The sequence below is a fragment of the Strongylocentrotus purpuratus genome, unplaced genomic scaffold (assembly GCF_000002235.5).
Source record: "Strongylocentrotus purpuratus isolate Spur 01 unplaced genomic scaffold, Spur_5.0 spur5_scaffold_14, whole genome shotgun sequence".
Classification (NCBI taxonomy): domain Eukaryota; kingdom Metazoa; phylum Echinodermata; class Echinoidea; order Camarodonta; family Strongylocentrotidae; genus Strongylocentrotus; species Strongylocentrotus purpuratus.
In genome coordinates this window covers 12,366,203-12,387,804 of record NW_022145599.1, presented here as the reverse complement: position 1 = coordinate 12,387,804, position 21,602 = coordinate 12,366,203, and the positions used below count along the sequence as shown (strand labels likewise).

The window sequence follows — 21,602 nt, the reverse complement described above, 5'->3', positions numbered from 1 at the left end:
GGTAAGCTAATACCGTGTGTCTCAAAAAAAACGTAACACTTTTGAAATGGTTGCCAAATTGAGCATATATAATTTTATGAAAAAATGTTGATATGTATGGAAAGCTAAAGGACCAACCTTTCATATGATATGAAAAAATTAAAAAAAAAATCATGCTTCGATGGACAGTGTTCACTTAAGTTAGAGGTATGAAAATGGGCCTGCGCAGGATTTTTCCTTCCAATTTTGGACAGGTAAATTACTTGTAACTTACAAAATAAGGTCGATATGAGATATTCATGATCGATGGATCAAAAGGATATTTTGAATCAAAAGGATATTTTGAATACCTCGAATACCATTCCTTTTTCAGTGTTATTTATCAATCCCGAAACACCACCGCCCACCCCCCCCCCCCCCCACACACACACACACACACACACACTTCCACCCACTCCCATCTCATTGTATCATTGATCTGGTAGATGTGAACGGGATTAAGGAAGAATGGGAAAATGTTAAATTGAAATACCGTATTCAAAATCATAATTGACATTATGCAACCCACTCTCCTCCCCCCCACAACCTTTTCCCATCCCATCACCTACCCCTTGCCTTTTCTTTATCAGTTTTCTTCCGTAAGTTTGGTGGATCATCAATCACATTTTATTCAGGTTTTATGAATGACCCAAACATGTAATAGCTAAGTACATCATTCATTATGCATTGAAAATACCAGACCCCTTCTCTTTCCCCACATTTGAACTTGTTATCACCTGTCCATGGAATACCGTATGACATTGCATTGTTATCCTTCATTGGCCTGAACACTGAGTAGCCAGAAACTGTTACATAATCCTCTTTATCCAAAATCACTGTTTAATACTAAAACAAAGAGGCAAAAACATGGTATTACACATTACAGGTTTAAGAGTAAAAATAACTGCATTAAGTTGTTACATAGCCTTCAAACAGTCCATCTTATGCCATGTTGTCAGTATGGAACGACCCCAATTCACAAATCAGCAGCGTGCTTTCATGGTAACTGAGTATCATCGAACTAACAATGTTACAGCAGTCTGTCAGAGGTTCAGACAAGTCTACCCGGATGTACGCTGCCCTTCGCGTCTTACCGTGTACCGCAATGTCGCCAAGTACGAGGGAACGGGGACGAGCCATAATCTGAACCGAGGAAGATCAGGACGCCTCAGGACTGGACGATCGGCAGAGAATATTGAAGTGGTTCGTCAAGCCATTCAGGATCATCAGGATGGAGACATCAGCTGTCGGCGAAACCCTACAGATCTACCCCACGCCACCTTCAACAGGATCACGCTACTTGATCTTCACTACCACCCTTACCAGATGATCAAGAGACACGAGCTTCTCCCAGGAGATCGTCAGCGTCGCACAAGATTTTGTGAGTGGCTACTCCGAAGGCCGGCGCGATTCTTAGATGACTTGTTGATAGGGGACGAGTCCGGTTTCGCTCTCAATGCCCAGGTCAACACGCACAATCTTGTGGCATACCGGGATAAAGGGCATCCTCCAGAAGAGTTCGACTACCAAAGGAAGTACAACCGGTCCAAGGTGACGGTGTGGGCCGGTCTCACTGGCAGAGGGGACATCATTGGGCCCATCTTCTTTGACAACAATGTCAACGGTGAAGCCTATCTCCAGATGATAGATGGACATGTTGTCCCTGCCCTCGATAGAGTTGCAAGGTATCGCCGTGGCAGGAATGGACGGTTTCAACGCGTATGGTGGGCGCAAGATGGGGCACCTTGCCATCGCTCCAGGGATGTCACAGAGCGCCTCACCCAGCTCTTCGGTGATCGAGTGATATCCCTCAACCGCGAAGTTGAATGGCCTCCACGTTCACCTGACATGACGCCTCTCGACTTCTTCTTGTGGGGATGGCTCAAGGCCAAGGTCTACACCACACCTCCCGACACGCTGGATGATATCAAGGAGAGAATCACCCATGAGATTGATGTCCTTCGTCAAGACAGAGCCACAGTCAGGAGAGCTGTTCTGGACATGCTGAAACGGGCAAGATCGTGTATCGAGAGAGAAGGTGGACACGTCGATCATTAATGTGAAAGACTTTTATCTTTACCGGTACCCTTACTCAGTCGGTACTTTGAAAGCCTTGATATTCAATCAAGAAGAAAAGATAGCCATGTGGACTACTGAACTGATTACTTTTGTCAGATCTTTCATTTTAAGATGAACAAAGCAGTTTTAAATAAGAAAGAAATAAAAGAAACATGAAAATCTTTTAAAAAAAGATTTAACTTGTTTTTTGTCATGTCTGCCCTAATGTGTGTGTGTGTGTGTGTGCACGTGTGTGTATGTGTGTGCGCGTATATGTGTGTGTGTGTACGTGCGTGTGTGTGTGGTTTGTGTGCGTGTGATAATTGGTTTGAGCAATTGCTTGATGGAATTAATGTTTCAGTGATTTATCGATTGATTTCAATGATCAAAATGAGTGACTGGTTAATTTGATTATTAATGGAAAAAATGATCCACCAAACTTTCGGAAGAAAACTGATAAAAAAGCAAGGAGTAGGTGAGAGGATGGGAAGAAGGTTGTGTGTGTGTGTGTGTGTGTGTGTGTGTGTGTGTGTGTGTGGGAGGGGGAGGACAGTGGGTTGCGTAATGTCAATTATGATTTGGAATATTTCAATTTAGCCAATTCCCATTCTTCCTTAATCCCGTTCACATCTACCAGATCAATGATACAATGAGATGGGAGTGGGTGGAAGTGTGTGTGTGTGTGTGTGTGTGTGTGGGGGGGGGTGGGCGGTGGTGTTTCGGGATTGATAAATAACACTGAAAAAGGAATGGTATTCGAGGTATTCAAAATATCCTTTTGATTCAAAATATCCTTTTGATCCATCGATCATGAATATCTCATATCGACCTTATTTTGTAAGTTACAAGTAATTTACCTGTCCAAAATTGGAAGGAAAAATCCTGCGCAGGCCCATTTTCATACCTCTAACTTAAGTGAACACTGTCCATCGAAGCATGATTTTTTTTTTAATTTTTTCATATCATATGAAAGGTTGGTCCTTTAGCTTTCCATACATATAGACATTTTTTCATAAAATTATATATGCTCAATTTGGCAACCATTTCAAAAGTGTTACGTTTTTTTTGAGACACACGGTAGTTCTGTTTGGACTATAGACCTTGGCTCAAGTGAAACTAGATCTTGAAGAGTCAGTTACTAAGGTCTCCTGAAATTCAATCTGGAAATTTGAACCGAAGCAAGCAGATATGGTCATTGTGAGCGCAGACAGGGGTTGTAGGGGGACTGCTATCCTACGTCGACGTTAACCACTTGACTGCTAAGACTGGTAGCAATTAGATTCCAAGCCTTAGGAATAAATAAGTTTCATGAAAGTAGATTTATCTTAAATATTGCTAGGAATAACTGTTCGCATATGGATCAATCAATACAATATCCGGTCCTTATAGGAGTGGCTGATGTAGAGTAATTATAGAACTCAAGGAAACCTTAACAAATGACCAAAAGGTGAGCAACTTGGCTCACAAACACAGTTCTAGCCTTTACTGTTATCGAGGGCAGTGTCCCTTCGTAGTGTCTGCCCCTTTAAGCCAAAAGCAATAGTGCTGAACAATGAGGACAGTATATCTGTTCAACAACACCACCAAACTAGTTTCTTTAAACTAATACACCTGTTATCGTGGCTTCATCTCTGTAATGGCCAATGGCCACTTCAACTGTTTCACGGAGGTAGCCTCTGTACACAGTCGCAGGGTTCACTGACCTGTTCTTTCGGGGAGGAACTCCGGGAGCTGTTAACGCTGAGGCCTCGAACCTCCTCTTCTAGTTCGTTCCCAGAATCCACGGACGAGGTCGCCATCTTGAAAGACGTGTAGGCACTGCATGGAAGATAAAGAACAGAGACACGATTGGTTGATTTTGATTTCAAACGGCTCACGTAACGAGACACAGATAGTTTTACTCTGAATGAGTTCTGGAATGTCTTCATTTGTTTTGGGGTATATATTTGTTTTATGAAAAGGTCATCTGGGCAATAACTACACAGTACACACCCACACACAATGACAGACAAACAGATTGAACATGCACACACACACACCCTCACCCACACAATTCAATAACTGAAAAAATATGATAGTAAATTATGGAGCGCCGAGAGTGTCAAAGCTGACAGACATGAGCACTATATCAATTGATACAAATGTCTAACAGTATCGATTTTTGTTCCATACAATGTTAACGTAATGCACTAATCCGCAGAAGATGTGGACTTGTTAGTAAAAAGTTTTAAAAGAATAGGAAAAGAGGAAAATGAAAAAAGAAATGCACATGAAAAAAATACCCCCTAAACAATCACAACACCATTGGAATGCGATTTTACAAATTTCACAAGTACACAACCTCCCAAGATTTTTCAAAACTTACAATGAATAGGAAACGTTGCCCTTAGCTTCAATATCATTTTGACAATAGGGCATAATACAATTCTAAGAGATGAACAAATAGTTTGGAAAGGTTATCTTAAATAAGACGGTTGGAGCAGAAGACAAGGGGAGGGGGAGAGACATTATCTCCTGTTTATGACAAAGGGCTGGGGAGTATGAAGGATTGTGGAACACAGGACAATATGTGTAACAAGGTCGAACCTATGCAAAGGTACATCACAAGCAGGGAACGGAAAGAAGAGAAAGAAGCAGAGGAAATCAAACAAGGACGCACACCTTTGACATCCTCCAAGGGATGTTTCCAGGAAACATGGCATGCGTAAGAATGTTACGAGCAGGGAACAGAATAAAAGAAGAGAATACAAGAAGAGAAAGAAGCAGAGGAAATCAAACAAGGACGCAGCCACAACATTGCGAGACACCTTTGGCATCCTCCAAGGGATGTTTCATGAACAGAAGGAATTATGCGTAAGAATGTTGATTGACTGTGACGAGGAGGTGTGAAATTCATTATAACAGACAGGAAAAGTAAGGTGAGAGAAAATAGGACTGGGATTTGGGAATAATGATTGATCAGATTGAATAATAATCTCTTGTGATTTCAAATGTGTTCAAGGTGGGATGCAAGGCTATATCATGGGGGAGATAGAGATCATCAACAGGTGAACGTTCCATTGGCAGGGTGCTTAATAGAGTAGTACAGGTATAGTCTTTAGAGACTGAAGACAAGACAAGGATGGTACAAGGACAGGGTGGGAGGAAAGGCTGTGTCTAGACGCTATCTTTACAGCCTATCTGCACTAGTTTGGCCAGGGGGATTAGACCTCCCTGCAAGGTTACTAAATCAGCTCTCAATTTAACATAAGAAAAAGGGAATCATGGGGGACCAACAGGCACCGCTTGTTTTCTATATACAGGGCACAAGAAGCTTTAAGTGGTGCAGTGGGGCTTTAAAAGAACAAATAGAGTATTGCAACATTGAAAACATCTGTAATCTATTCACAGTGGGAAATTTATAATTGAAATTGAAAATCTTTAAATTGATCATTCTGAGTCATAGTTGTAGTCATTGTGTCTAAGGACACCTTGGATGCTCATTCTGACACCTTTGCTAGCCATTAAGTATCCTAATATGGGTATAGTGTAGAAATATGTAGTTTACATATACATCCATGTATCTCATATATCTTTACATTGGAATGAAACTGATTGAATAATATATGAAAATTTAATTATATACAAGTGGTTCATATAACCACAGATGGCTACATAATTATATATCCTAGACTATCAATATAGAAGAGCCTCATCAAATATACAAAGAACCATATTAAAGATATCTTGGTAATAAAGGATGTACATTACTTAATTTAGACATTTCTATTGACTGAAAAAATATTCACAAAAGATTTCAAATTATATTCCTTTTATGACGTTCCTTTGATCTGCACAAAGGATTTATCACCAGCAGACAATCTGGTGATTTCAGAGCCAACATGCTCTTAATTCAGACATTAATCGCAAAATACAAAAGCCATTGAAAGTCCCCAGTGGCCCAGGTACGCTGACTGATGCAATTTAGTCCAAGAAATATCACGAGGAAAGTTCTGTGAGTGAGTGAGGGTTCGCTGATAGATCTCACGTCTACGGGCTTGAACCCGGGGGACATTCGGCAGGAGGAGATGTAAAGTTGTGAGGAGTTGGTGTTAAATGTACAATAATGATGTCTTTGGAACGTTGGGTCATTCCTGGTTTCGCCTCGTCTTGGGAAAGGTCAGAAGGAAGATGGAGTATTTTAAGAGGATCGACGGGATGAGAGACGAAGTGAGAGATGACGATGAGAGATGAGCAAATATAAAGTCAGATCATGAAATGTCCTAAAGTGCATTAGATCTCTCAAAATATACTTCTCTCCTTATATCAATCTTAGATAACTCAAAATATACTTCTCTCCTGATATCTTAGATTGTTCAGGACTCTCTCTAGGCAACAACAAATCAAAACAGCCAAATGTCTGAACAATAAAATAAAGGGACTCAAACATCTCTCTCTCTAAGTGCCATATCGATTGACTTTGGCGATGATGCTGTTCCACAACCCTCGGTTCCACAACCCTCGGTTCCTAGCCTTCTGTATTAGTACCACTCCCAGTTCTTTCACTCCTCTCTCTTCCAACAATTTCTGCAGACTGTCCATCCAAAGTATCCTCCTTCTTCCCCTACTCCTTCTTCCCACAATTTTCCCTGTCAAAGCAAGATTCTCTAGGCCTTCTTTACGTGTAATGTGACCCATGAACTTCAACTGCCTAATCAACATCTCACGTATCATTTTCCTTTGCACTCCAGCTCGTGTAAGAACTTCCTCATTACTAACTTTGTCAGTCCAGGGGATTTTCATCATTCTTCTTAAGAACCACATTTCGCAACTTTCCAAACGCTTGTTAGTATCAGAGGCTAAAGTCCATGTTTCACTACCATACATAAGTACTGGGTATATGTAACAATTCAATTCTCAACATAGGAGAATAATAAAATAAGGACTTTTAGTTTCAATTAAGTCCTTGAATACTGCAAGCATCTAAATCATTATATTAGAGCACCTTGAGCACCTTTCATTGTGTAACTGAGTGCTATAAATAAGTATAATGGTAATTTATCATCTTTATTTGTTATCATTAGTATCATTGTCATTTTTCTTATATTGATTACAAATGATAGTATTTTTATGGTAAAAATGTTGCTTGATAGGCAGGTGGGCAAGGGGTCCTTCCTACCGTGCCCGACGGGATATTCACTCTCAAAGCTGAATTTGTAAACACCACAAGATTTCATCACTATCTGACTTGAAAAGCTGAATAAAAACAAAAAAGTCTGATAGACAGATAGCAGGACAATGTCTTCCAAAAGAAAAATGGCATCTTCAGATTTCTTCGTCAGCAGAACTGATGACATGTCAAGTCTTTGGCATGCTCCTTGAAAACACAGAAAATTGCAAGGTCAAATCGATTAGGAGACAGGTAAAAATCTTTCTTCCAAGATAGTTTGAACTTTTTAGACTCTAATTGAGACTTCCACAAAAATACTGCAGATCCATAGACATGTACTATCAATCAGCAGGACACCTAAATTGGACGCATTTATAAAATAGGACCTTTTGGTTCAATTTTGAGACCTATTTTTCTCTTTGTTCTTCTTGTTTTCGTTAAAAATGCTTCATGACATCACAACTTTCCAAAAAGGAATCTCACTCTTTTCATAAGGGTATTCATAGAAAATTTGATATAGCTGAAAAATTGGTTCTTGGCTTTAATATCATCCATCTTTTCAGATTTATTGTTATTAATTTGTTTTAATAGAATTTAAATTCAATAATCAACAATGAATAAAATATGGTAACTAAGACTGGTGTCTCCTTTGCATTTTGTTAAAAAGCATTTCAAGAACATCATTTCTTAGAATATTGCAATAATTATCCACAAAGAGAGATGGTTCTCCCCCTCCCTTTTCACCCCCAAATGATCTTTTAAATTATGATTAATAATTTTAGAACGTCCAAATAATTTGTCTTTAAAAAATTGCTTTTACAAATCTGTACTATGAAGAAAAAATGTCCTACCAAAGGGGAAGATGATCTGGAGGGCTGCTTCTATTAAAGTAGATCAAGGGGCAAATAGCCCTGATCTATTGGATATTTTCATATCTATACAATCTATCTATTTCTTTATTTACCCGGTATCTCCTTTCTCTATCTCTCTTTGCATCCCTCCCTTCTCTAAGCATATCGCTCACGACGAGTCTCATCCCTTCTTCTGTCTTGTCTAAATCGATCTCAATTGCTCTATCCATCCTACTTCACTAATGAATCCCTCCTCATCAGATAGACGAAAGTATGTCTCCGAAGCAACAAACACGCGTCTGTCAGCAACCTAATGAGCATTTGTCAGGATTCAAATCCCGCGAATGTCTGTCCTGAGGGGGTGTACTGCACGCCTGACTGCGAGAAGCCATGGTTCAATGCCCTACTGGGGCTCTACGGCCCGACGAAGATGCGTCTCAGGAAGAAGGGGTGAATGCCTTCATGCTCCTCTTGCATGCAACCTAGAAGCACATCATGTTAAGGGCGATGGGAGAGGCATGTTGGAGGTGAGAAGTGTTTCTAATCAACCTGTTGTCACCATCTTTCTCTCACTCTCTTTCATTTATAAGTATTTGCCGTTCATTATCTATCAAAGTAATAAGGGGTTTTGCAAGTTCTTCATACAAGTACATGTACATAGATTTGTATGGTATTTTCCACATCAAAAAATCTGAATTCAAATTATGAAAAAAAAATCACTGGCAAAATATTTAAATTGTAATTAATTTGAAACATTCACTATTTCATTCAAAAAAATAAAAGGTTCTACTTGTCATATACTTTTATTTATGCTTTTTATAAAGACAAAAAAATATACAGGATTATGAAAGTAGCATATTAAAAGTAGGATTATAATGCAATGTCTGCAGCTAGACCAAAGTTATCAAAATGAACAGATTGTCAAAACAAGAGTATCTAAGTTAAGGTTAATGCCCTGATCAGGAGCAAGGGGGGCATACTCCGTTTCATGTTACAACCGCATCTCAGGGTTACCGCCGGCCGATCAAGCTTCTTTATTAGCCTCCCAACAATCCTCAATGACGAGACGGGGGTCCGATCGAAAGAACCGTTTCTAGCCCTACGTAAAAGCGGCCGTGATAGCATCCCGGCACATTACACGGATCGTTGGACGTTGAAGAAAAAACGGGAGCGCGGTCTTCGTGATTGCGCCCATGGACGATGACAAATAAAGGGGGTGTTAATTGTGAATGCTATGGTGTCTGTCATGCTCTTTCTCATATTTCCATCTCTTTCCCATCTCAGAGGGATGACGTCAACAAGAGGACATGACAAGCCTGGGACTCGTACATGAGCCGCTCTATCCGTCTGGGGTTCGATCTGGGGTTCATTTAGGTACAATTGTAACGTTGGTGAATGAGGTGTTGGGCATGAGTCTGAATATGAATTGAAAGTTTGCAAGAAAATGGGCAAACTGAATTATCTATGGCTTTACTTTATCCAATATATTTGACAACCAATGAAATGATTAAAGAAAATAAAAATAAGAGGAATTTACGTAGTGTATCTTACAAGTATACTCTAAAGTACCTATCACAGGATCACAATATCTTGAAAGTTTTTCTACACCAACTTGACTTCAAGCATATTCCAAATAATACGCTTTAGTTTTTAAGTTTGAACCATCTTCAGAATAATTCAGAATAATTCAAAATCCAAAATCCAAAATACCAGTTTGTTCCAAACTTGAATAGATACTCTTCCCTTTTCAAGCTTTCTCTTATTTTGTAATCCCTTTCACTTCTATATTACAGTGATAATTTAAACTAGTTCTAGACTCCTGCGACTCCTGCAAAGAATTTCCTAAACCAGTTCCAGCAAAGAACATTAATAATTTGCAAAAGAAAAAAAATCAAATCATAGTGAAGCCTCATGTATGGCACTATCAATATCAAATTTGATATCTTTTCAACATTAATTTCACAATATACAGTAATTTAATCAAAGTGAAGCACCATGTATTCATGTATCAAATCAAACCTGATATCTTATCGGCGCCTGAACCACATTATATTTCCAGCCCACACGCAGGGTACTTACAAACAAGGAAACCCCTTGACAGGCTAGACATATGTCATTTATAAAAATAAGATTCCAACAATATGTTTCTGCAAAACAGGAATATACAGATTTAAATGTATCATCAATGTTAAAGAAACTGCAGATAAAGAAACCTCCATTCCTCTTTACAACATACATTCATAGAAAAAGGCACAATTCTGAGTCATTAGTCATGGTCAAGGCTGAAAAATGGTCATCCACCTAGCAAGGAAATTCGGAGAACAAAATACAACCACATGGCGGAGTGATTCACTCTTTGAGCAGAGAGAAAGGAAAGAATAATGTTATTTGTGTAAATTAATGACGTATTGCATTTCATCCCAGACTGCCACTAACTTTCGGTGGTGTGCAAAGCTTCGAGGAAGAAACCATCACGCTACAGGCTTCCGCCCCTTTCGACACCCCCTGAGAGGAACGTTGTGTCAGACTGTTACCCCTATCGATCTGAAAGCAAGGTGGCTGATCGCAGCTAGAACATGATGCTTCCAAAACATGATCCCCTGGTTTCACTGTTGTTATCACGATCCCCTCATTACAGAAGTTGTTTCAACTAGTCATCAGACTTTCCCTTTTTGTTTCCTTCCATAAATTTCCTCAATGACACACATTGACTTTTTAACATGATGAAAGTGTTATCGCTAATATTATCTGAAGTGTCAAATCTTTTAATGGCAGTTTAATGTGTAAGCTTAGAAATTCACTGTAAATGTTTAAGAGAAATCTGAATGTTTGAGTTAAACCGATGCCAGCCACGTGAATTAATAGAAATAAGAAGATATTGATTCTAATCCAATATTCTTCACGAGAGGTGGACAAACTTAAATGTAAATCCTAAAATTCATTAAAATCTTTAGCTGATCAACAACAACGACAAAAAGAAGAACAAAAAATGCAAAGTAAAGCTAACACACACAATAACAAGATCGCAACTACTTTTGAAAAATAGCCTTGTGTGTCGCCTATTGAAATGTGCGAACATGTATCATAATACGCAATCTGAGCACAACTTCTATGGGATGTGGAATAGGTTGTTGAAAATTTGCCCTGAGTTGAGTTTTTTAAACATAGATGACATTGTGTTCCTTGTACAGAAGGTACAGGTCCTATTTTGCAAATTATGAAAACCCCTTTCAATTTGTGTTTTCTGGAATTGATATCCTTTGTTTTAATTATGCAAGAGTTGAACATAACTGTTGAAGAAGGGGGAGGGGAGGGGGAAAATTTAAAATCTTAGAGGTGAGATTGTTCATCGGAAACATCTTACAAGATTTGAAGGTCACGTTGCTGGGGGGCTATCACTGTTCTGTTTTGTCAACGTCCCCTGGGTGGCGCATCCCAGACACTAGTATAATCTACCCCTGATAGTGACTGGCAAGAAAAAATCAGGCCGTCAAAATAAACTCCAAGACGACTTCATTGTGAGAGAAGGGATCCTATTGTCTGCATGGTGTTCCTCTGTATATGACCCGACCCCCACCCCACATCATCCCTTTTTTCCGCTGGATTATTTGTGGCCTTCTTGCCCCGATGCCCTGCCACCCCTTCCCCCGCGCCCTGTAGTCAAAGCGTCATAACTGCAACGATTTGACAAGGGACGATTTAGCAGGTTCATCATCGTATCGAGCCTTTCTAATCATACATGTATAAACTTTAAATTTATTAATTACTTTTACAGCACTTGAGTTTCCTATCACCCATTCATCAAAATCTTAAACTATAGATATTTGAATAGCTTTTTAAGTTCTTATGGAATAGCCTAACAATTACCTTATGTATATGTCATTCCATAAAAAACTACATAGAATTCAATATATCATAAATTTGATGAGTTCTTGATAGCAAACTCAACTGTTGTGAGACTAAATTGTACCTCATATAATAATGGTATATATTATAACATTAATTGGAGATTTTTATCAAAATGTCTTTAAAATTCATTTTTCACAATGGAAATTCTCTTCACTTCTGTAAAGTTTTGGAATTTACCTTCTCCAGTGGTAGAGAGATAAAGATTAGACATGAACAGAACAGCAGTATGTCTATAAAATACTTCATTTTACCTACTCCATAGCTTTTTTCCACAGCAAAATACTGTAGCTGAAGTCAAGAGCCACTAATTTGCTGTTATTAAGATTAACCCATTGTGTACAGAAACCAAGACAAAGCCTGATTCGTGTAAATGTATTCATGAACACTTTCCCACACAAAAACAAAAAGTGCTTCCACTGAGTTCAAGCACCAAGATTTAAGAAATTAAGCATAAGACTAAAGAATACGAAAGGAGAAAGAGATAAACTTTCACAATCAAGCAAAAGAATTAGATTAATGGGTCATAATACGTGCTCGCATGAGGGTATGACTAAACCAGAACACTGTCCATGAGTCTTCTGACTTCGTCCACAGTCTCTAAGGCTTATCTCAATTACAGGAATTCAGGAAAGGCATTTGTTTTTCATTTGTCCTAATTTGTCCCGACAACAAATGACCACCTCTTTGACTTTGATGATTGCGGATTTGTTTTAAAACAAACGCATGGAATTCTCTGAGGGATGGGAGTTGTTAAGCGTTCCTTTGTAATCGTACACCTGAAAGTGTTGAATCATGGCAGATAGAAATTCCCTCTAGTCCCAGGCAGAAATGAGCGGATTGGTTCAAGATGGCCGCTCCTTTAACCAGGAGAGAACCATGTCCTGTACTTTTTGAAAGTTCGGGTGAACTTTCCATGTCCCTCTGTGGTTTTAGTTTCAAGAGCGATTGCCCAACCCAATTAAGAGAAACAAAGAAACTAATCATTGTTAATAAGCGTGCAAGAGTAAGACAAGGGAAGTGCATGTACACAAATGTACACGTAAGTATATCACTGTCGGCACGTGCTCTTACTACTTTGCACATATTCCCCAGATAGAGTGCATTTAAAGAGCTATATCCTAAAAAGCTTTTGAGATCATGCTGCTGTACAATACACTTTGACAAAACTTATTTCATCACCTATCCTTCACTCTGACTGGTTTCAAAGTAATTAACATTTAGGACAGCTAGATAGCTCACAATGGGCAACATTGATTATCTTTTTTTTAAACCTTTGGCTATTAACAGGTGGCTGCCATGCATGGTAAAGTGTATAATCTGCAACAGTCCTTACTCATTTTCAAGTTTCAATTTTCAAATGTTAAAAAAATAAAATGATATATAGATAAAAGACCTCTAGGTCAACCAGTCACAGCATTTTAAATCTGTATTGAACCACCGTTAATAAAGCTCTAGCAAACTCATTATTACTGTCCACTTTTTAGCATGTACATTTACATACAAGGTAGAATGGAAAATGAAAGTGAAATAATAAAATGTGTGCACCGAAACAAGATTAGTCTAGAATGATATAGTGTGTGGCACTAGATTCTACTAAATCTCTGACTGTTTTGTGATCAGAAACGTGTGGATCAAAATCTACTGCACAGAGTATCATGGGCAGAGTATCATGGGCAGAGCAGCCATTACCAATCAGGCATATCAACTCGAGTTACGGAAGAACAATTTGTTTGAGAGCCTCTATCCTTGTACGGCCCTCCTTCCTCACCAAACGGTACGGTACCCCATCACAGCCTATGCAATATCAATCAATTTCCTACATCGACTCAAACCTGTCTGACATATTACACCACAATGTTCTTGATGAAAAGCCACATTTCACAGTGAATCGGTTGTCAAAAGTCAACCCCCACTGTTGGATTAATAATGTGTGTCTTTTCACCGATGAGAACAATCTGTGGGAGTCTCAGGAATCCGGAATCGTTTTTCTCCCCACATGCAATTGAACTTTGCCGTCAGGAGCTGACGCTAAACTCACCATATTGCCCTGGGGGTGCGTGTCCAGACGCAAACAATCAAACTCGAGTGATGGGGAATCATCTTGGTGACTTCCAGGCAGAAGAAAATTAGCACAAAAAACACTTTAAAAATGACTATATAAAGTGCTTCACAAAGATGAACAAAATCATCACCATCGATCGAGCGCCAAATAGAGAACTACAGTGACCTCACCGAGCTGACAAATCAGACTGTATCGAACATGAGCGTTGCACGCTGGCTTGCTGGCTGGCTGGCTGGATTGGCCAACAGGCAGGGGAAGTCACCGCTCAACTTTTTTGTCCCCTACCCCCAGACATCGAGCCAAGTTTCCCCCACAAGTCTCCCTGTCCTTCCCTTTCAACGCTGGAGCGGTAGCTACTGCAAACGAAAATCCCCTGTATATACAGTCCAACCCGTATGCTTTCCCGTATCATTCAAGTCGCCTAGGCTACCCCTCAGGTGGTCACTTTAACCGGTCATTTCACTTTTCTTGGCAAAATCGCTTTCCTTTCATGCAGCTTTTTTGGGGGTAGGGATATATAAGAACATATTCATCAACAAGCTATTAGTCATGACAATAGCTATTACGAATGGCAGTGACGTCGGTTGAGGACTGGCAGTGTTGTCTCTGCCGATCAACTCCCCTGTTGGAGCGTAGAGCTGACATATAGTCTGGTGGGTACTGTACATCGTTTTTTTCAACCTATGTGGAAAATATTATAACACGGCCCCCAGACTGTCACTGAGCTTTTACTTGTGAGCAACAATTCAGCATAAAGATAGGAGAGTTTTATGTTACAAAGGGGAGGTGATTATATGTACAGGAAGTTGATTTGACCATACTCACATGATAGCTGTATTCAGATGTTTGTCATTAATATTAAATCACTTTACAGAATGGAGATTAATTGTATATTAATGTATTTTACCACATGAATGATCTTTGATATCATGAAGTGATTATATGTTTTTTAAATTCCTCATTTTCACGTCAAGTGGAATTGGACTAAAGAAAAGTATAACTACAAGAAGTTATGGACACTTTCTTTCAATATGAGACAAATTTAATTCATGAATATTAGTTGATGGACTTCACACCTGCTAACAATCAATTGTTCACCCATCAATGCATATTAAACATGGAAGGATCTTATCACTTTGGGTAACTCCTGGCTATAACAAATCTCTCAAGATTTCACAAAACACTGATGTCAAACAAAATAATAAAACACACTTAGTATAAAAACGTCTTGGGTATGAGACATACTACTCTTTCCTTCTTTATGTCCCCAGATTGTGGCAAAACTTCTCAGCTTTTAACTCAATCACATTTCTAGTAATCCAGAAAATAAACTGAATTTCATGGTCTGTCAGATGCAGTGAAAAACTATCAATGTGCTCATGATTCAGAAGCATGGCTTCAGATGGTATCTCCTATCCCTACTGAGCTTTAACATTTAAAAATATGTTACTCTTATTCAACAGGCTTGTTCTTTGGGGCATCTGCGCGGTCATGTCAAACCAATTGGAACATCCTTTCTCCCTCGGAGCCTATTTTTTAACAAACAAATACCCTCGTTCCTCATAAATCTCAGCTGCAATCAAGGGCCCTGACCCCGAATATGTCTTTATTTTGGACCACGCATTTCCAGTGAGGAGCAGCATGCAGAGAGAAATAAAACTGATAACGTACCCAAATATTGCTGTAAATGATTCCTGAAGGTTATAATCGAATCAGGGAAATGAAAAGTCAGAAAGGGACTCTTTGGGTATAAATTGGACTAGACAACCATGTGTTCCTCAGCGGGCTGGAAAACATCATCACTTTTCTTCTTCCCCACATCTTTGAACTTTTTTCCACCGTGGTGTTTCATTGGCCCGGCCGTGTAGGATGTTTCTCATCGCTTCAAGGTCGTAGGGGCTGTAAATTAGGCCAAAATTTGAGTCAAAACGCTCCCGTCAGCGTAGGCGTCGAGTGTGACCAACCATGGGGTCTTGATTCACTTAGAAGCTAAATCATAGATTCCTGGTCTAATTGGTACATTATTTATCATCATAAATAACCCAAGTTATAATGATCTTTGAAGAATGGGAAAATATCAATCAGAAATGAGAAAAGAAAAGGTTTGAGCTGTATCCATACGTTGTAGTTCTCTGGGGGAAAGAAGAGGTAAACTGGAAAACAGTCATGAAAAAACTAAAAAATCATTATAATAAGAATTGTTTCACCAAGATAGTAGAATCGCTCTCAGGCTAGTTGTGCATCAGAATACTCCTTGTATGCATAATTTTCCAGTCAGAATTGCTTATTTCAATTAAACAGTTCCAAGGTTTTCCATAAAAGGTATCTAGACTTTAAAGTAATTTATTAGGTTATCTAGACTTCAAAGTTTTTATATCTACTATAGTGATATTAATTCTGGCCATTTCATGACTGTTACAGTTATAATGATAAAAGAACATGTTTAACAATTGACACAATCGACTTACAACTTTTATAACTTTCAAAATATAACTCAATCTATAGTAGATGCGTATACACCAAAGGCTAATGTGGCCTTACAAAGCTCTCCATTCCCTACAACTACATGTACATTAAATACCAACATGTATAGACCAGATAAATGGCGCCATACAAGTGCTGTGGATTATCATCATCATAGACATGGACAGGACTGCCAGGAAATACTACATTTACCCAATATACCCAATAGGTATTACCAGGGGAGCATTCTTTGATGAGGCACTTGATTTAGTTTTGCTCAGACGGGGACAGTGGAATGGGTTGTATCTCTTTTTGAGGAAACGGTGGTTTGCTCAATGTCATTCAATACTCCAGCAAATAAAGAGTGAGTCATATTACAGGTCTATTTCAGACCTAAAACCATCAAGAAAGCCTTTGCTGTACATAACAACAGGTTTTGACTCATTCCATTGAGAAAATACAGACAGCATAATTACTTTAAAAGATAGTTTCGTTTAACCTACATGTATTGTTCAACAACAAAAAATGCTTCTATTAAGAATATGAATACTGAATGTTTTTTTCAAAATACTCCTTTACTTTGTGCTCTAATCTTGATTTCTAAAAGCTAACATTTTCCATGATCATTCAGTATACACAAAGCCTATAAACCCCTTTTCCTTGTGCATCCTTGCATTAGACATACAATTAGTGTGTCAACTTCCCTTGTTTATCTTGCTTCATCCTTCCATGTCTAACTCAATATACACCGCTGGAAACACCATTTACCACTGATGATATCTTTCAAAGACATCTTTCCACAAATCCTTTTCATGATTCCTACCATTCTACAACTCCCATCCAAATCCAATCAGCAGAGATGGTCCAAATCGGATTTCACTTTAACGACTGCGATTCACCCACAGGAAGTGGAAGCTGGGACTCGATCGATCTCTCTCGCTATTTTTCAGATTCTGACTAATAAGCAGGCCAAAGGAATTTCTACTCTACTAAGGAGCTTGATTTGGAACTCCAGATTGATGTTTCAAAGTCGGAAGCTGATAAGTATTCCTCTGGGCCGACCAATCATGACCCTTGACAGTCCACTCCTCCACCTGTTCCCCTCGTCAGCTCCACTTGGTTCCGATCACTTGTCTTTTCCCATCTCCTTCCCACGTCTCAGCCATTGTGGAGAAGGTTACAAGTATAACACTTCTTTTTCATCCCATTTCCATTCTTTTCTTTCTGTGGTGCTATCATCAAGCTAATTCCTTCCATGTCCTTTTCCCTTCCTACATCTTTAAAGTTCAACATCTCCTTCTTTCCCCTGTCTTCACAGACATTTTTTCCTTCTCTAGATATTGTTGTATTCACTTCTTCCATTCTGGAGAAGGTTACAACACTCTTTTTTTTATCCCATTTCCATTCTTTTCTTTCTTCGGTGCTATCATCAAGCTAATTTCTTCCATGTTCTTTTCCCTTCCTACATGTACATCTTTAAAGTTCAACATCTTCTTCTTGTCTTTCACAGACATCTTTCCTTCTCTAGATATTGTTGTATTCACTTCTTCTATGCCTCCCTAATACATCTATTACAACATCCTTCCTTTAGCAAAACTCTTTACATTACATTAGACTTGTGTCAATTTATTAGTACATAGTCTACTAAAAAGTTAAAGGACGTAAAGTTCTAGCTGCTGCCAAACAAAGCTGTTATTTATCGGTTTTCATGCAATCAGTTACTCTTTTTCAGTATTGCCCTCTATGCATTTTAGGAACACCATGAAAAAGTGCATGCAAATTCAGAAAAACTGTCAATTTCTTTTAATGACTTTAAAGAAAATCAATATTACCGAGTACAGACTAAACGATGCAAATTCTGTACTTTTTTTTACTTTTGATAAATCTATGCATAATTCAAACACTTTTGTTCCACTTGAAATGTTAAATACTAGGCCTACTTCGTTAAAAAATTTATTTATATAACCATATTACCTACATGTGTTAACACTGAACATATTTAACAAACTTGATAAAATATGTCTAAACTTAAAGCAGGAATCACCTTTCATTAAAAGCCTATTTTGAGTATGATTTTGTATTAATGATGACTTATAATTCTTGATGAAATTTGAGAGGGGTAAATTATTTCTGGCTAGTAGATTTGTTATCAAGATGGGCCATCAACCACAAAATCTCGTTGATCCTCACAGTAAAACCCTGCTCCGCTTTTACAGAAATGAATTGTGGCACGACACAAGGAGGAGGTAACAAGTGACGACAACAAAATGTGTCATAAGCCGAAAGACGGCCGTATATAGCCACTCCGATCAAACGTATAACATGTAGAATACGGACTCGTACAGCGAGGTGCAGAGTGTGACAACTTGAATAATTGGACTTCCTGATCTCTACAGGTCATTAATAGGTGGGGCGTTACTCTCCTTCAAAAGAAAGATATAACAGGGAGGGCAGGCATAGAGGCACGTAGGATCCCCAGTCGCGAGATCGAGAGAGCTATATTTCGTAATTGATGCAGAAGTATTGGCACTGAATTTAGTGGTAGTATTGATACCGGTATTCCTCGAGTACTTCCGTTTCTTAATAACATTCACATTCAAGAGGGCATCACAATAATTGGATGTTAAAATGTTTTTATTAGTTGTCATTGACAGGTTTAACATTTGAGGGTTTGGGGACTTGTTGTCTTAGCATTGTAAATGGTATTTTTCAAGTGCTTCCGTTTCTTAATAATATTCACATTCAAGAGGGCATCACAATAATTAGGTGTTAAAATGTTTTTACTAGTTGCCATTGACAGGTTTACCATTTCAGGATTAGGGGACTTGTTGTAGCATTGCTGAAAGTATTCTTCAAGTGCTTCCTATTATTAAGTAGCCATCGTAATCATTTGATATTAAAATGGTATTAGTGGTTGTCATTGACAGGTTTAACATTTGGAGGGTTTAGGGATTTGTACAAATTTGAAGCTATTGGTTCCATTCGTCACTTTTCATTACTTTTACGTTTTTGCGAAGTACATGTACATCACACCCACTGCTAGATTTGTTACTTTTTTGGGGGGTGGGGGCTGCTCTAACAGATTTAATCCACAAAATAAAAGGGCGTTGTCTATGAACAGACAAGCTTTCAAATGTAAAAGTTACTCTAATGAGCCCTACCACTGACATAATTCTTCAATAAAATTATTTTCACAACTTGCCTATTTTTTTATTTTGACTCTAGTCTATTTCCAAGTCCTCAGCTAACATTTCAACTAATTAGTTTCTAACCAATGAGCTTAGAAAAAGAAAAGTTACCCACCATTCACGTTCCACATGTACATTGTACATTTCGGGCCATGGATAAAACATTTGAAGCTTGTGATGCAAGACAGACATACTGTACTAGTACCAATATCCCATAGGCATAAGAATAATGAAATATTTGAATGAAATGTGGAACAAAAATGGCACAAAAATGGCATAATTCAGAGGCCAGGCAAAAGATAGGATTATCAACAAATTCTGACAAGGGATAATTGCAATTTTCACTGAATCACCTATTTCTGTAGCGATTGGTAAAGTTTTGTCATTGTGGTAAATTTATGCTTTTGTCAAATGGAGTCTCCAATATGACAAATCAATCTTAATTTTCAGTAGAAACAAGTCTGGGTTTTGAGTCTTCCAACAGACTATGAAATATTGATATCCCCCATACACAGAGATCAATAAACATAAAAAAGTATTCCATAAACGTATCAATAGATATTTCAATAACTTTACTTCATGTTTGATTCCCCCCCCCCCCCACCCCCACACAGCCATCCACACACAGACAATGAATGCATGTGGACAACTTGAAATACTGCAGGGTTTATACATACGTACAATATGTAGTTCCACAAATAATAAATTAAAGAATCCCTCACGCACACATACATGTACCATACATGTGGCATCAAATGAATATTTACCTTCTATTCAGATCCGGTTCAGTATCAAAATCAAACTCAAATTCAAGCATCTCCATTGGGACAAACTCAGTGGCTACCCTAAAAATGTCACTAAAATATCCTTCAATACAATACAGAGTTCTTCCTAGGCTATACAGCTGACTATCATCGATGGCTTATAACAACATTATGGAGTCGTGCTGGGTACTCAAATGACTCTAACTCAGATAATTTGACTTTAAATTTGTCACTTCCCCCTAAGAAAGGTGTTGCAGAAAGTACGTGAAAACAATCACCCACGTCCCACCAACTGAGTTTCACGTCGGTTCCTTTTGTGTACGGTCAAGACCTTGAATCCTCTCCATGGTTCACCTTCCTACTAATTATTCATTTTCCAAACAGAGGATTTGTCAAAGGATTATTGCCTGGCTCCCTAACAGTTCAAGGAAATGACTCCAAACGTACTTCATTAGTAAAAAGATTAAATGAAACCGGGGTAACATTAGAGGGGAAATGTAAGTGTTTTCTTAGGGGCAAGGGGGGGGGGGAGGGGTTCACGTCATGGAGGTTGTTTTGGATTTGCTACAGAATAGTTTAAAAGTGGATTTCTTTGCAGAGGTCTTCTTGATTGTTATATTTTCAAGTTTTCCAGAGCTATGTTAAATAAAAAACCTACGCTCCATGTATTTCTTTTTTTGGATTACATCATCCTTTCATTCAAATGTGCAATGTGCTGACCATAAACATCAAGGTCGAAAAGCGATGGGCGATTTTGCCCCTGTGAGTCTCAAAATAGCCCCCTAAAATCCTGAAAACCATTATTGAAAAGTCACCCCCATATGTCGCTACTGATTCTGATCGCCTGCGCACCCATAACCACCCGGCCCGAGCCCTATGCCCTATACCCCCAAATTTTTCAAAAGTAGCCCCCACTTTTCTTAAAGTAGCCCCTTGGTTTTTTGAAAGCTAGCCCCCATAAACAAAAAAGTTATTCCTAGCCTGATACACATGCGTATATTTCATCACCCGGGGCAACGTATACAGAGTTCACAATTATGTTGACTGATCTAATACAAACTCCTGCATGAATCAATGTCCTGTACTAGTTAACCGCAGTCATGAAAAATAACCCATTACCCTTGAGTAACATCTCAGTGC

At 38.6% G+C, this 21,602-nt stretch overlaps 1 protein-coding gene across 2 annotated transcripts in view; it reads right to left on the bottom strand.

The window, feature by feature from the left end:
• The window catches only part of LOC575835 (E3 ubiquitin-protein ligase TRAF7), an 81,006-nt gene extending 60,176 nt beyond the window's left edge, over window positions 1-20,830 (bottom strand). The window contains exons 1-2 of one of the 2 annotated variants that reach the window (XM_011683493.2): window positions 20,466-20,830; window positions 3,780-3,894 (exon numbers count right to left, since the gene is read on the bottom strand). In XM_011683493.2, coding sequence (XP_011681795.1) covers window positions 3,780-3,894; window positions 20,466-20,521 — 171 coding nt within the window. In that variant the 5' untranslated portion in view covers window positions 20,522-20,830. The remainder of the gene's footprint in view (window positions 1-3,779; window positions 3,895-20,465) is intronic. The other variant, XM_011683495.2, reaches the window with a different exon arrangement.
• Between the last annotated feature and the right edge of the window lie 772 nt (window positions 20,831-21,602).